The sequence below is a fragment of the Colletotrichum costaricense genome, assembly GCF_030867565.1.
Source record: "Colletotrichum costaricense strain IMI 309622 chromosome Unknown Scaffold_4.1, whole genome shotgun sequence".
Classification (NCBI taxonomy): domain Eukaryota; kingdom Fungi; phylum Ascomycota; class Sordariomycetes; order Glomerellales; family Glomerellaceae; genus Colletotrichum; species Colletotrichum costaricense.
The window spans coordinates 2,756,267-2,771,660 of NW_026848233.1; the positions used below are offsets into that span (position 1 = coordinate 2,756,267).

The following is a 15,394-nucleotide window of genomic DNA, read 5'->3' on the forward strand; positions in this document are numbered from 1 at the left end:
ACCCAAGCCAGGCTTCACCTCGTTCTCTCACTCACCTCTCACCTCTCCCGTCACCTCTAATTCCGTCCCAATGTGTGAAAGAGACTGAGAGATGAAGAGAGAGTGTGTGGCATGCCCCCTCCCCCAGTGCGATGAAAGAGGCACTTTACTGTCTGCCCTAAAGTTACGTACCATTTCTGGACGAAGGTGGATGAACGGATACAGCACCTTCCCTGCCCTGCTCGTCTGGCAGTGGGAGAATGGAGGTGAGTGTGGAAGGAGCCCAGAGGGAAGAGGAAAAAAAAAAGGCAAGGCGCGGGAAAGAGCGAAGGGGAGCTGGGAGGGAGTGGACACGAGAAGGCAGGGACGGCAGGGAAGGCCGATGTAAGGAAAGATACAACGTGTGGAGTGAGTGGGTGTACAGCGATTTCCGCTGTGCAGCAGCTGCAAGAGCAGGTACCCCGGTATGCTTAATCAGTACCTCAGCTTCGTACCTTACCTTCCGTACCTTCCCTTCCTCCTGTCTACCTAAGCACCTAGGTAGGAACCTTAGCAGGAGAACAGAGCAGGAGCACACACACGCACCCGCACCTGCCCCAGCACACATACCTAGCACCCAGCAGCAGCGCCAGGAGGCAGGAGCAGAGGCAAGGTGCAGGCAGGTCCTTCCTTCCCTACTACTGGACCGACCCGTTCCCCCATCTCCACATTTTGCCAAAAAGCCCCCCCTTAGCAACAACGAAACACCACCCCATTTGTGCCCATTCTCTCATTCTCCTTCTCGAAAGACTGTCTGCTGTCAGTCCCGGATTTCTGCCATCTACCTCGTCGTTTCACCTTTAAACTTCGCAATCCGGCCTGTGCCGTACCAGATCCAGATTTCCACCCGTCGTTTCGCTCGCTGTCAAACCACTCCTTTCAATCCCACCTTCACGCTCACGCACCTCGCCAAAATCAACCTCGCTGAGCCCTTTCCGAATCCGTCGAGACGCCAATCGCCCGGCTGCTCCTGACTGTTTCCCGGATCTCGCCCGTATCTTCACCTCAACAGCAGTTGCTTCAAGCCATCAACATTGCGCGCGAACAAGACCTGTCGAGATTTCAACCATCAATCAACACATCATCACAGCACAATGGCGTCCAAGGTTCGTCGTCTCCCTCGCCTTCGCTCTCGTCCTCGTCCTCGTCCTCGCATCGTCGCGCGACGTTCCACTCTTCGATCCTTGTCTCGTCTCCGTCGCTTCCATCAACGCATTGCTAACCCGTCATTCATTCGCAGTTCTTGAGAGAGTACAAGCTGGTCGTCGTCGGTGGCGGTGGTGTCGGTAAATCTTGCTTGACCATTCAATTGATCCAGAGCCATTTCGTCGACGAGTATGACCCAACGATTGAAGGTACGCTGCCTCGATAATAATCAAATTTCCTACTGCTGGTCGATGCAACCGCGAATCAATCGCTCAAATTAACCTGCTTCTTCTCAACTACAGATTCCTACCGCAAGCAGTGCGTTATTGACGAGGAAGTTGCCCTGCTCGATGTTCTCGACACCGCCGGTCAGGAAGAGTACTCCGCCATGCGCGAGCAGTACATGAGAACGGGAGAGGGATTCCTGCTCGTCTACTCCATCACCTCGCGCCAGAGCTTCGAAGAAATCACCACATTCCAGCAGCAGATTCTGAGAGTCAAGGACAAGGACTACTTCCCCATGGTTGTCGTCGGCAATAAGTGCGATTTGGAGGGCGAGAGAGAAGTCACACGACAAGGTATGTTTTTTTTATTATTTGCTGCGCCGCATTGCTGCATGATCGTGCCTCCAATATATAGGCCTCTTGTCTGATGGTTGATTTAATCGATTGAATTGATGACTGATACGTTTCTTACAGAGGGAGAGGCTCTTGCCAAGTCATTCGGATGCAAGTTCATCGAGACATCAGCCAAGTCTCGCATCAACGTCGACAAGGCTTTCTATGATATTGTCCGCGAAATCCGTCGATACAACCGAGAGATGCAGGGCTACTCTACCGGCAGCGGTGGCGCCTCTGGCATCAACGGACCCCCGAAGCCCATGGACGTTGAGGGCGGTGAGCAAGAGGCAGGCTGCTGCTCCAAGTGCGTAATAATGTGAGCGGTCTTTTTTCGACTTCGACCTGGAGAAAGAGAGAGCGCCCGCACAATGGGGAGAGAGAGCGAGAGAGCAAGAGGGAGGGGTTGTGGCAGACCAAGCGGCTAGAGAGTCGTGAGATACCTTGAGCCTTGACTGGGCTGGTGGATGCCGCTGGTTGTTGCTGAGCGCACGGTTTCTTCCCCGTCTGGACTTTTGAACAGGTCCAAGCAGGCCTAGCAAATGTCGTTTGGAGAAAGACATGTTGACGTGGGGGACCAATGATCAAAATCTTGTTTGTGCTGCATCGGACGGGGAGTCGGGTTCTGACTTGCTGCACTTTTTGGAACTTGTTCTTTTCAGGGCAACTTCATGGACATGGTCATCGCACACGATTGTACGTGGCAGGGGACAAGAGAAGAGAGTCCTGTTCACAAGGCTGTCTGGCAGTATCCTCATCGTGTGGTGCGGCGGCAGAGAAGAATGGGTTGCAGACTGGCTGGTCTGTCAGCCAGAGACTGTTGGCCGCAAGACCTTGTGGAGGGTGGACTCGAGATTCTTTACTACACACACTGGGAGGGTTATTTGAGACCAAACATCGGCTTGTCTCTGTCTCTTCTTTATATCGGTACTCCTTTTTTTCTTTTCATACTGTAATTTCTTCTTTCTTCTGAGACACCGCAAGGTCTTTCTGAGGTCAGAGTCAGTCGCCAAGTCATACAGATTCCCTTTACGTCAGTTCATCTGAGATGTGATATCCTGCCCTCAATGTGATTTTTAACGGTTGAGCTGTAGTTGTGTGAGGGTTTGTCTACTCAGGCTTAGCGTTTTTTCGCACTCATGGTTGTTGTTCAAGATGCTACTGCAACGTTTTACGACTTGTGATACCTCAAGATGTTGTGGCTGATGATGAAACGAGGTTATCTAGGAACAGGCTAGTCTGCTTGCTCAAGAAACCGAGTGACGGTAAACAGGTGAGCTTGAATGTGGTTATTTGGATTGATGGATCACAAAGAGAAGACAGATCTCTGTCGGTAAGCGTTCCATCTTCCGAATTTCCGATGCCAATGGAATAAGAAACTCCCAATATCTTAGTTCATCGCTAACATGTCACTACATTAGGGCACAAAATCACAACCCGGAGCATATGCAACTTGCTTATGACACCCCTCAACAAGTTCCCCCTCGCGACTGCAACCCACCACGGAATACATAGCTCGAGGCCCTGAGCCGCCCTGTTGCCCCATGGGCCATGGCTCCTATCACCTTACATCACCTTAGACATGCAGATGCGAGTCGCTCAGAAACATCGCAGCCATCCCTCAAGTCTCAACGGTGTGCCTCTACGTTCACTCGGCCAACATCTCACGGCCCGGAGCGGAAACGTCAGAATCCGAACATTTTCTTCTTCTCTACATCAAACGAAACACCTGTAATGCGCCATGTATGCTCCACCGCTACCGTGGTATCGACCCAACCGCATTTCTATCCGAATCCAAAGCCAAATCGGAGCAAGATCCCGCCAACCAGTACTCCTCCTTCACTGTACCCAGCTTTCTTCCATGAGACATCCAGGGCCATATTCGCCTAATCAGGCGTCCCATTCTATGTCCTGCATAGGCGCCTGCAGCCACGGCTCCGAGTAGAGGGAAACCGGATGACACCCGCCAATCCACTCCTCGACGCCCGGAACGAGCTCCTTCGGGCCGTTCACGCAGACGATGCCCTCACAATTCAGGCACACGTACAACACATCATCCATTATCCCGTTCTCCGACTCCGCCATGCTCCTGGCGAGATGGCCACCCTGCTTACAAAACAGACACATGTCCGGTCCAAAGTTGGTAATCGCCCACTCGATCACCATGGACACCTGAATCATGAGCCGCTGCGCGAGCTGGTACCGGTGATGCGAGCACAGCCGCCGGCCGAGCAGCTTCCTGGCGCAGAGGCAACCAGTCACGGGGTGCAGCGGGTTCGCGAGCTGGCCGTAGGGCATCCTGCCGCCGAACCGCACGTCGGCCTGGCGCGTGTGGGAGCAGCCGCCGCAGGCGTAGTTGCGCATGTTGAGGAACTCCATGCGCGTCAGGGGTTGCGGGCCCTCGAAGAGGTGCTTCTTGGAGGTCAGGTCGCAGACCTCGCAGACGACGTGCGGTTTAGGCTGCGCGGCGGCGTGTTCTAGGTTTTCGCAGTGGGCGCCGTCGGGGACGTGGGCGTTGCAGATGTTACCCGGTGCGCCGGGCTTGACCTCCTCGCAGGGCTGGTTGTCTGGTTGGGCGCCGTTTAGGAGGGAGGCGTCGGGTATGTCGTGGAAGACGTCGTTGGCCGGGCGTTTCCATCGTGCGAGAGCGGCGCGGAGTTGGGGGTCGTAGGGGCCCGGGTTCCATGTTGGCGGTCCTGGTGGCTCGCGGGGCGTTTCGGCCGCGTCTTGGTCTGTGAGTTCGAGGATGACGAGGGCGGGAGGGCCGATGCGGGCGGCGGCGGGGGTTTCGGCTACTTCGGGGGGTTGGAAGTTGCGGAGCTCGATGGGCACGAAGCGGCCGTCTCGGGCTAGTTGGGCCATGAAGTCACAGATTCCGCGGGCGAGATCGGATTGTTCGCGTTGGGGGTCGACTTCGAGCTGTGGGTGAATGAGGACCGGCTGTGCCTCTGCCATTTGGACCAGGTTTTCGGGGTTTATATCGTACCCATTGCCCATCATGTACTGGACATCACCCTGGTTCTGCGCCTGGCCTTCGAACAGAGGTAGTTGGGCGTTTTGGTTTGGGCCGGCTTGGTTGTTGCTTGCGTTGTAGCCGCTTACCCAGTCGGAGAACCCTCCGCCCGTCTGATTTGCCGCGACGGCCGCGTTGTTGTCGCCGTACATCATGTTGTTGTGTTGGTCACGGATGTGGCCTTGGTTGCCGTAGGGGAAGCCCGGGTCGTGGTACGCCATTGGGTCGGGCGGTGCGGCGAAACCTTGCTGTCCGGCCGCCGCCATGGGCCGCGGCAGTGGGGCCACGCCGCAGCCGCCGGGCCCGTTGCCGACGACACCTCCGAACTGACGTGGGCTCTGTTGCGCCGCCATGGGAGCATTTCCAACTTTGAGGGGACCAGGACCCGGAGCATTAGCCGGGTTGGCACCGGCAGCGACGGCGGCAGCTGCAACGGCAGCCGCAGCAGCAGCAGGGTCCGTCATAACCGCGTACCTCGGTCTATTTGGCCCGAGGAGATTTTGCTCTAAACACAACGTCCGATCATCGTCAATACCCTTGGGGCCGTACCCGAGAGCCATGTAATACTCTGGCTGCTCCACGCCATCCGTTCCGTTGCGTCTAACCAATTCCTTGTTCATCACCCACGAATCGCAGTCCGCCCCCGCTCTGTCGTTCACGCACCTATCACACGGCCGCTTCCGATCGCAGCTATACCCCTTCTCACGACACCGCCGGCATCCGCTAAACTTCATACCCTTGCCGTTGGCAGTGCACTTCGTCCATCCAGACCACCCGATCCTCTTCTTATCGATCCAAGGCAGTTGCCGCGACGGGTGCCGGCTCCCGTTCCCGGGCGTCTCGCACACCAGGCCCCACGAGGTACACCGCACGCACGCAAAGTCTTCCTCGTCGGTGAGGGACCGGCACATGGCTTGGTTCGTCGCGCAGTTGGTGCACCGGTGCCTGCCATCTCGGAGCTTGGTCCCCTTGTCGTAGACAATCTTGTCCCCGTCCCCGGGGGCCCACGTGTACGGCGTATCGTATGTGGCCGCCGTCCAGGGGTCCACGCATGGTATGTTCTTCTCGACGCACGACGTGCACTTGTACTCCCTCAGCCGGAAGTCCCGGATCCAGGAACACGGCTTCGTCTTGCCGGGCTGACACCCCTGACACATCTGCCGCCACCACGGCCGCCGACCCGCGGGCACGGTGCCGTCTCCGGGCACAGGCCGGTTCCACATCACCTCCGCCGGCTGATCCACGTCCGGCTTCTCGCCGCTCACCTTCTGCTCGTCGTACACCCGACATAGCGCCTGGTCATTCTTACACGGCGTACACCCAATCTTGACCCGGTCGTCGATATCGCACAGCACGATCCGCCCGCTGCCCTGGTGCGTCTTGCACCGCTCGCAGACGCTCGAGCTCGTCTCGGTGATCGGGTACGATGGCCGGGAATTGGCGAAGCGCTTCTGCCAGTGTTCCCGGCCGAGGGCTTTGCAGATGTGGTTCGGGTCGACGAGGGCGCGGTAGCGGGTGCAGCGGTGGCACTCAATCTGGTTGGCGAGGTCGACGTTGCAGCCCTGGTTCTCGTGGGGGCGGGCGCGGCAGTGGTCGCACGTATTGTCGATGGGGTTGTGCTGGCCGACCTGGGGGGAGTGCGTGATGCGCATGAGGGGCGGTTGCCAGGGGGTTTGCTGGAGTCTGGGTCTCTTTGACGCTCTTTGTCCTCCGTCTTGGTCTTCCTCGTCGAGGTGTTTGCGGGGCCGCCCGCGCTTTGCTGGCTGGGATGGGCCCGCGGGACGGGGCTGAGCCTGGTCTCGGGGCTGGTATGGATTGGCCCAGCGGAGCGGTTGGTTGTTGTTTCGATGGCTGTTATTCTGGTGGTTGTTAGGGTCCATGAACTGCGCCGGCGGCGGGTTGAAGTTCTGGTTCGGCATCATGTTCGACACCTGTGACTGGGCTTGCTGTTGGCCCATCTGAGGAGGCACCGCATTCGATGGTCCCGCCTGGGCAGGCACGTTGAAGCCGTTGTTTGGCAAAGCCGGGATCCGCGGGACGGTATAGTCCCATCCGGGCCCGAAATCACGGTCATGTGGCTGCTGTTGTTGCTGCTCCGGTGGCTGTCGGCTTGAGGAGCCATTGTTTGACCTTGGTGGCATTCTCTTTGGTGAAGGAGTTTTCTCGAGAAGTTTTGAGCAGCTTTGATCCCAAGTGGGCTCACTTGATGTAAGTCAGCTCTTGAAGATCCGAAGAGAGTGTTGTCTGTACTTGAGATGAGGTACGTCTTGCAGAGACTTGTTTCCGGACGAATTGCGAGAGCTTCTACCGAAAATTGTACAATCTCTGTTTCATTTATGTGGATGTGTCTTTGCATTTATTTCTTGTCTTCTGTCTTCCGCGGTTTAGCATAATCTGCCATCCCCCCTCCCGTTGAGGACAAAGAAGAGAGCCATTCGCAAGTCTCCCTTGCCAGCGATTTTCTTGCAGTCCCTTGTTGTTGCCGAGGCAGCTTGGGAATCATTGAGAAGCGCTTTGTGCTAATCTAGGCTCGAACCCATCTTTCTTCCTAAACTCACAATAGTCTCTCTTCACAATTGTTCGAATGAGTCGAAAAAAACGATGCATTCGGCCCGAGAGACTTCTTTGATTCTGCGTTGAGGAACAACCGCACCCAAGCCGATTCCCTCCACATCTTCTCTTATTTCCATGCTCCGGTCGTGGGCAGTGCATACTTAGATCAGTACTACCCGTCACGGCGAGCATTCGAATATTCGAGCTCGAATAGCCAGCGCTCAGGAGAAATACCAGCGGAGCATGTGAAAGAAGAGAACACGGCACCAAAGTCGTCCGCAACCCGTAAGGCAACCTGCGAGGCGACGACTGGGGGCTGAGTCAATTGCCTAGGATCAATGCAAGCTGCGGTCATACTAAGCCACCCATATTACACGGAAAGGAGCGAATGCTATCTCATTGGGACGATCAGCACTGTAGCGCAGGAGATGTGCTGCAGTCGCCACATGTATGGTGCGTGGCAGTGGTGACCATCTTGCTGACCGCAGCCATGGCCCATCGCTCATAACCCCGCCGTCCTTCGGTTTTCAAGACCTATGTATGCCTGAGTTTTGACAAAGCACCAGCTTTTGCAACATGGAGGTAGTTTCCGCAGCCGCCAGCGTCGCGGGCCTGCTGTCTGTCGCTGGCCATGTCCTCAATGGGCTTGTCAAGCTCAATGCCTTTATCCAGGACTTGAAGGAAGCAGATGCACGTGCGCAACGGCTGACTCTGGAAGCTCAACTTCTCTCGCAGACGATAATTGACTTCAAGTCTCTGCTCAACACGTTGGACGAAAAGGCGCTGGATGAAAGCCAAGTCTTTTGGGTCCAGCACTTTGCCACTTTCTCTTCCCGTCTCGAGGATTGCGTTCAAGATCTGAATACCTGGACCGAATCTTACCGACCCGGAGATGGGCCATCTTCAAAGCGCCAAAAAATAATCGAGGGAATATCAAACAAGAGAAGCCGGGAGATTTCTGAGATGGAGTCTAAGTTGGCGCGCCATCGGTCGCAGATTGTTCTTAACATGAGCACTATCAATGGGTGAGCTAGATCTGCCGTACGCAAATGAAATTTTGAGGCTAAGCTATCCTGTTTCAGATGGATGTCTCTCTCAGGATTAGAAAGAATTACTGCAGTCCATGAATATGTAAGGAAGCTCACGGATACCCACATACAGATGGAACGCCAGAGAATAGATCGCCATCAGCTTTTCACGGAAGAAACAAGTAGAAGACAAAAAGATCTTCGAGATATGATCTTGTCCGCTTCTCAAGCTACCAAGGAACAACTCACATTGGAACACCACGAAACTCGGAGTCAACTCTCTAGACTGAGCGACAGTGTATCAAGCATGGCCGAATCTCTTCAACAACTCGTCACTCCACCCGTATCGCAAGTCCTCCCACGGCGTGGGTCGAACAGTCTCCCGCGGAGACCGTCCTTATTCTTGACCTCCGAGGGGACTAGAAAACGGCGATATTCAGGCTTTGAAACAGTTTCTAGCAATGAGCATCTGCAGCCCAACGTCATTGGCAGTCCAATGTGGTGGACATGTGCCCAAGCAATAGGCATTGACGATTACTTCATCGAAACCCTGGAGGACCAGCATTTGGACCAAATGAGATGTGCCTTTTGTGACCAAGTCTTTGCAAATACCGAGTCATTCGAACGATCGAAACACGTCGTCGATTCCCATAATTTCGCAGGGTGCGATCAAGGAGTATGCTATAGGTTTGGCATAAGCTTCGGTTCTCACTTGGAGAAGCACCATGCAGCCAACCCAGAGGCAATCTCCAACAACATTGCGCATTTTCCGCAAAGATTCCTCCAGTCAACATCGACGGTTCAGGACGAGAGGATAAAGTCGCTTTATGGTGAACCACAACAACTAGAGACGTCCACAGCACCCCTCATACTCGAAACCCAGCTGCGGTCTTTGATAACCGGCTTTGTCGGGCTGCAAAGGTCGACCTCGCATGGACTTAATACTTTCCATGACATGCGGCAAAACCTGGAGACGCTATCGAATGCTGCGTATTCTCCAGGGTCTTCCCTCGAGCTTGCTGTAACTCTGTACCAGGCAGCCAACCTGGCGGAAGAAATGTCTGTCGGCTTTGACAGGATATTCCGGAGTAGATGGCTACCGAAACCAAGATTCTTTTTCCGAAACATTTCTCCATCCGAGGAAAAAGATGGCAGACAGCGCCCCGTGCACCTTGGTAGCTGGTTTCTTTCGTTTGACTCTAGAGAAAGGGCTTCAGTCGACTCATACAAGTCTTGCACAGAGTGCCAAAGCGGGACGAGGTACTCTAATCTGAAGAGCGCATTTCAGCATCGTGGCAGATGCCACCGAGGAAAGCACTGCATCGTTGAATTTGAACGAGCGTGCCCAGACATATCTACTGAGTGGTCTATGCTTGACCCTGTATCGAAACCTTTCCGCCTGTTGAAGAAGTTGGGAGCTAGTACGTCGGGTAGAGACAGGGTCCATCTTTGGATGTTGAACACACTTCACAAGTCGGAGCATCTCCTAGTCGTATTGAGACATAGCGCCTTCTTCGGTGAATCGTCGATATGCTCGACAAAAACTGATGACGCGACAAAAGTGGACCGGTGTTCTCCATCGTGGGGTGACATATGGAGTCGTGATTTGCTTGGGGCTTTCGAAAGAGAGCAGGCAGCTCTCGACGATCATGTCAATTCAACACAGTCTGATGGGGCAGTATACAGCCGTGATTATGAGGTCTCGTCGGAGGGTAAAGACCAGAATGGCGTTGACGTAGAGACTAGGAATCTACCTCTGCGCTTTCTCGATGCAAATTCGCCAGTGCTTTCTATAGAGGATGAAACTGAGCTCTGAATACATCTTCATTCGAATCGAACTCAGCTCGTAATCTGCGGACTAAGCCCGGATGAGCCCAGTGGGATTGTTGCCATATACCTACTTAACGAAGGCAAAAAACAAAGAGTTGAGATTGAACGATACCCAGTTGTACCAGTAAACCACAAGATCTTGATTCTGACTGTAAGCATGCAAGGCACGCCACAAATCGCCATGCACCAGGATGCTTGCTCTAAGTGTCTAAGGCCGAGATGTAGAAGAGCGGGCGGCAAGATATCCTACTTCACAACGCTTCCCAAGTTCCCATTCTGCCTCTACCGCCACTCTACCAGTGCCATTGCTACTGCCTCTTCTATTACCTCTACTAATGCTCTTAGCATCGCTTCTAATTCTTCTATCGCTGCTTCTTTTGGGTCGTTTGGGGAGTTCTCGGGTGAATAAACATTAAGTAGCTTATGAGAGTGTGGGGCAATAATAGTAGTTATATCAGAGCATGGTGTTTATTTTACCAGCCTCTCCTAGTTCATCTCATCTACCTAATAGGCTTCGAATTAGAGCCTAGCTTTAAGAGATCTGAACTAAGGAGATGGATTTACGTTGCTTGCTTCGTCATTTTGATGTTCCCCTTCTACCTGGTCTCGTCTGGCATCTGGTCGCTCTCCCTGTGGCTCGACATGTTTGCTCCAATCTGCTATATTTCACCTTCGATCTTACTGGAGTTCTTCTTTGGATACGTTCTATACGTTGGTTTATCATTCGAAAATGGTAGATGTACAGTAGATTCTTCCCAAGAGGTCTAATCTTGAGCTTTGAGATCTCTTTGAGTCGAAACTCAACAAATTCAAACATCCCCACATAAATGGAACTGGCAAGACTCTCTAGAGGGCACTCTTTTTGTTCTGCTCTCATTTGGCAGAGGTATGAGCTCGCTTGCTGTGAGACCTTTAGAAGTTTAGCTCTATCAAATGACCTAGCTAATTATCGGAGAGAAGCATAGGCGCACCCTGAACGTCCGATGCCCTTCCAAAAGCCCAAACGTCCAAGACTCCATGTCACGTCAATTGGTTTTCATTGCCCATGGTACATAGAAGACTTTTGGACATAGTACAGTCTACTGAAAATAGGTTAACCATGGTAACTAGAAGGATGCTCCATGTGGAGTCTAAGTATGGGTCCTAAGTAAACCTCTATGGGGCAAGTTGTGTCCATCGTCACCAACCCAGCAACTGTCACTGGATGATCACATCCACCCATCCCCGATAGTCTAGTGGTGAGGATATCTGCTTGTCACCGGGGAAATCCCCGTCGAGGAGTTCTTGTTGTTTTTTGAGCGATGTGTTGACCTTCTGTACTTACCTCGATGTGGTTCCGGGCTTTTTGGGCTCATGGTTTTAGACAAATGCCGCAATGAGCCTCTGGGAAGAAGACACTCGGCCCTGGAACGACCACCTTACATTGGAGGGAACCTACGAACCTTGGGTTACTTGCATGATCGCGCGACAGCTTGTCTGGAAAGTACTCTTTCTGGAATGTGACTTGAGAGTGGAGAAGATGGGCCGTGGCACATCCGCATTGCTACAGAATTCGAAGGCAAGCTACATAGAGACCAACCGTTGCCATGGTTAAAGAGGAAAGAGCTCGTCAGTGGATCAGGTTTCGGCTCACACCTTCATTGCGAAGCCAGTGGCCGCAGCGTGTCTCTTTGGCCGGGCATAGTTAGACGGCATCATTATGGTCATTCAAAGTTAAAAGATAAATAGCCCAACCGGAAACAGAGCCTTGCCCGTAGAGATAGTTTACTTCCTGGACCCAAGATCATCCTCACTCTCGTGAAACATACTCCTCCTCAAAGTCGCAGTACCAGCCGGACTAACCGGCAACATCCTCGCACTAATATAATCATCACCATCCGATGCTCCAGTCGGTGGACTCAGAGGACTCGGATGTCCGGGCGTCGGCGTCTCCGGCACCGTCTCCGGGATGCTACGTGGCTGTTCCCGAGCAGCCGGGCCATCTTGTTCGCCACCCGACGAGGCAGAGCTGACGGTCGCTTCGCTGATATGCCGCAGGTGCCGTGCATCCTGGTCGCTGAGGCCGGAGACGTCGGAGCCGACTCGTCCGGTAGAAGTAGCGGGCGCAGCGTTGCTGATGGGCGGCGATGGCGGACCTGGGTCGGGGGATTGGGCGCGGGTCTGGTACCCGAGGACGCCCGAGGAGCGGGAGAGCGATGAAGCGTTCTCGTTGGAGGATACGGAGGCGTAGTAGGATGATTGATGTGTTGTTGCAGGGTTGGATGTGCCACCGGTGCCAAAGTGCGTGTGCTTGTTGATGATCTCGATGGGCGTGAGACCTGTACCGTGCAGTTCTGGCGGCCGCGAAGTGTCTGTTCTTAGTTAGTACTTGTTCAGGTAGAGATTTCAAGAACGTCTTACCTGGTAGCTCTGCAATCTGATTGTCGGCCATCTCGTGATGCACCTGTTGGGGTACAGGCGATGCCGCCGGGGCAGGGGGTGGCGTCCGGACCTCAGCCATATCTTGGGAAGAGGCTTCCTCGGTAGTGACGGTAGGCGCCTTGGCTGGTTCGCTGGGCTGGCCTCTGATCCAGGAGATGATTCTAGATCCATTGTCGTCCGTGTGTGTCGCCGTTCCATTGCCTCTTCTGAGTATTCTGCGACGACGCCACAGGCAGAAGCCGACGAGGATGGCAGTGATGAAGACAAGGCCGAGAACGACGCCGAGGACAGGGGCAACCCATTTCGGGGTTCCTCCGCCGCCGCCGCCGTTGTTGTCTCCGCCACCTGTGACAGTTGGCCGTCCAGGGTCTTTGGCTTCTGTGTATGGGTACCATGTATTAATCTTCGAGGTAACATACGGCGTCGCAAAGATGGATGCCAGTCCTTGGTCAGACCAGCCGGACGGCTCTGGGGTCGTCTTCGTCGCCGAGCCCTTCTCATTGCCTCCAATCTTGCTTCGTACGGCGGTGGGGATGGTGTAGTTTGACCATTTCGTCGGGCTGTATCCATCAAGCCACTCTGCACTTGAGAGATTGAAGACCTGCATGATGCCTCCTTCAAGGCATGGTGGAGCTCCGCTTCCAGCCATCGCCGTATAGCCGCCGACGACCATCATCTGATCAGGGTAAGGCATTACGCACTGATGACCGGCACGGGCGTGCAGGGCTGTCCCCTCGTAGACCTTTGTCCACTGGAATGAAGGAATCGAGAGAACCCAGACGTCGTCGCTAAAGTCTTCTTTGGGGTGGATTCCATCGTAGCCGCCGTAGTAGTAAATGTTGAAACTGGAGTAATCCTGAGCGGGCGCAAGCACAGCGCAGCCTCGAGTAAGGGCAGGCGGTTTTGTCCCGTCAACCTTCTGTTGATACCATTTATCACCGGCTACGTCGTAAATGTCAATGGTTTCCATGAAAGCAGGACTTTCACTTGCCTATGAAGGATGTTAGATGGATAGAGTAGAAACTGCAACCGCAGGACTCACGCTCTTGACAGCGTCGTCGGATTTATGACTGGAATTGACGTATTCGGGATAGGTCACCCCGCCAAGCACGACAAGGATACCCTCTGCGCCAACTGGAACCCAGACGACCTCAGGATTTGCCCTGGCCTTGATGCTACTTGGCAGTAAAGTCTTGTTGGAAAATTTCTCGAACATTTGGGTGGACATGTCGAGGGTGATGAGGGTATTGGAGGCGTTGACAGCGTTCAGAGAACGATTCGTAGTGCTCTGATACATGTCGCCCCATAGAGGCGACCGCATGCCGCCAACGTACCAGGCCTTATTCTCCGAGGGAGCACTGGCAGCCCCCCCATGGGCAACATATCGAGTCACGCCGTTGTCCAAGGTTCTCTGATCACTTCCATTGTTGAAGGCGGCCTTTTCTGCGCCGTACTCGTAGAGACGCCATACTAGTGCCTTGTCGCCGGGCGGAGGATCGTAAGCGTCCGTTGGTTTGGCAAAGACACCTCCGTACAAAAAGAACTCGGCATCATTGTGAAGCAGGGCACCATCGATAGTGTTTGGGGCGAAGCTGTTGGCATTACCACTACCTGAAGGAGCCTTTGGGTGAGTTTCGATGAGCTTAGTGATGTTTGTTGTCTTATCGAAAGGCTTGCTGAAGTTGAGTGAGTACATGAGACCCAGGGGGTTATCTGAAGATGTCAGAAGTCGATCGCAAGTGATGCCAAAAACGAACTCACCTAGGGTCGTTGGATATCCAGTCGACCCGTCCCCATATGTTGGGGTCCAATACAGACTTCCACCATCTAGCCATAGCGTATCTCGAATGACGGCAGCTTCAGTCTTGTCAGATGCTGCTAACTCGGGACGATTCGATATTGCAAACCTCTTGGTGCGTACCAATAACACATGGACGAGCTCACTTGGCCTTTCTCAAGATCCCACCCATCATATTGGGCAGTCACGAGGCCCGCGACGGCCACCAGCAAGGCGGTATTCACACAGACCATTCTCTCGACAGCGCTGTGATTTGGCTGATGCGGAAACGCGTTAGGAAGAAATTCAGGCCGCCCGCTGCTGTCTCAGCGCATTGCGGCTGGAGGTGGTGCTTATTTGGGGGAACCGCACTGCGTTACCAGGAGCGGTGGCAACCTTTCTCGAATGCAGTGGAGGGAAAGTGTCAGAGTATGGGAAACATAAGCCCGGCTGGTTTGGGGCGGGAATGACTGGCGAAGAGAAGGGCACACAATCCGGAGGTAGGGGCGTTGAGGCTGACAGTGTTGGCCGTGCCTATAGTCGAGGGAGGATACCACTGGAACAGCGAAGTTGACCTCTTTGTTCGAGAAGAGTGTGTCGAATGTTTGAGGCGGATGTTGAGAGAGCACATACACACTTCGATCAACCCCGCAGTGTCGCTAACTCCGTGTGCTCAAAAAGACGAACCGATACGGTGGCAACAAGGAACTCTATGGGACAGGGCGGACAGAACCAACAAGTCGGCAGGAAAACTGATAAGATGGTTGCCACTGCAGGATTTTGCCCAAGTGCTCACTAGAACTATGTAAGGCTGGGCCGCTGGAATACCATGGCTGGAGCAATGCCTGAGATGGAGGGTGTATGCAACTCATCGGACACCACTCTAGACCGGGCTCGGCGGTCCTTTGGAAGAACACTTGCACAGATGGGAAGCTCGTACCGACTCATAAGAGGATGAGAGGTATGTGACGAAATGATTGGTGGACAGAGA

General features: G+C 54.0%; 6 protein-coding genes across 6 annotated transcripts; 3 read left to right on the forward strand and 3 right to left on the reverse strand.

The window, feature by feature from the left end:
- Positions 1 to 163: 163 nt before the first annotated feature.
- Positions 164 to 586, reverse strand: CCOS01_04974 (uncharacterized protein; the record flags this gene model as incomplete). The annotated part of the gene is made up of 1 exon (XM_060453155.1): positions 164 to 586. One exon carries the CDS (start codon positions 584 to 586, stop codon positions 164 to 166), a length of 423 nt encoding a protein of 140 aa, XP_060317113.1.
- A 526-nt stretch (positions 587 to 1,112) lies between these two features.
- CCOS01_04975 (Ras family protein) lies at positions 1,113 to 2,104 on the forward strand (the record flags this gene model as incomplete). The annotated part of the gene is made up of 4 exons (XM_060453156.1): positions 1,113 to 1,124; positions 1,259 to 1,373; positions 1,467 to 1,742; positions 1,863 to 2,104. The coding sequence occupies 4 exons, from the start codon at positions 1,113 to 1,115 to the stop codon at positions 2,102 to 2,104; spliced, it is 645 nt and encodes a 214-aa protein (XP_060317114.1).
- A 1,567-nt stretch (positions 2,105 to 3,671) lies between these two features.
- Positions 3,672 to 6,935, reverse strand: CCOS01_04976 (uncharacterized protein; the record flags this gene model as incomplete). The annotated part of the gene is made up of 1 exon (XM_060453157.1): positions 3,672 to 6,935. The coding sequence occupies one exon, from the start codon at positions 6,933 to 6,935 to the stop codon at positions 3,672 to 3,674; it is 3,264 nt and encodes a 1,087-aa protein (XP_060317115.1).
- A 988-nt stretch (positions 6,936 to 7,923) lies between these two features.
- Positions 7,924 to 8,376, forward strand: CCOS01_04977 (uncharacterized protein; the record flags this gene model as incomplete). Its single annotated transcript, XM_060453158.1, has 1 exon — positions 7,924 to 8,376. The coding sequence occupies one exon, from the start codon at positions 7,924 to 7,926 to the stop codon at positions 8,374 to 8,376; it is 453 nt and encodes a 150-aa protein (XP_060317116.1).
- Positions 8,377 to 9,432: 1,056 nt separating this feature from the next.
- On the forward strand, positions 9,433 to 10,191 carry CCOS01_04978 (uncharacterized protein; the record flags this gene model as incomplete). Its single annotated transcript, XM_060453159.1, has 1 exon — positions 9,433 to 10,191. The coding sequence occupies one exon, from the start codon at positions 9,433 to 9,435 to the stop codon at positions 10,189 to 10,191; it is 759 nt and encodes a 252-aa protein (XP_060317117.1).
- A 1,778-nt stretch (positions 10,192 to 11,969) lies between these two features.
- On the reverse strand, positions 11,970 to 14,657 carry CCOS01_04979 (kelch repeat protein; the record flags this gene model as incomplete). The annotated part of the gene is made up of 5 exons (XM_060453160.1): positions 11,970 to 12,556; positions 12,606 to 13,617; positions 13,669 to 14,339; positions 14,388 to 14,483; positions 14,534 to 14,657. The coding sequence occupies 5 exons, from the start codon at positions 14,655 to 14,657 to the stop codon at positions 11,970 to 11,972; spliced, it is 2,490 nt and encodes an 829-aa protein (XP_060317118.1).
- Positions 14,658 to 15,394: the final 737 nt, after the last annotated feature.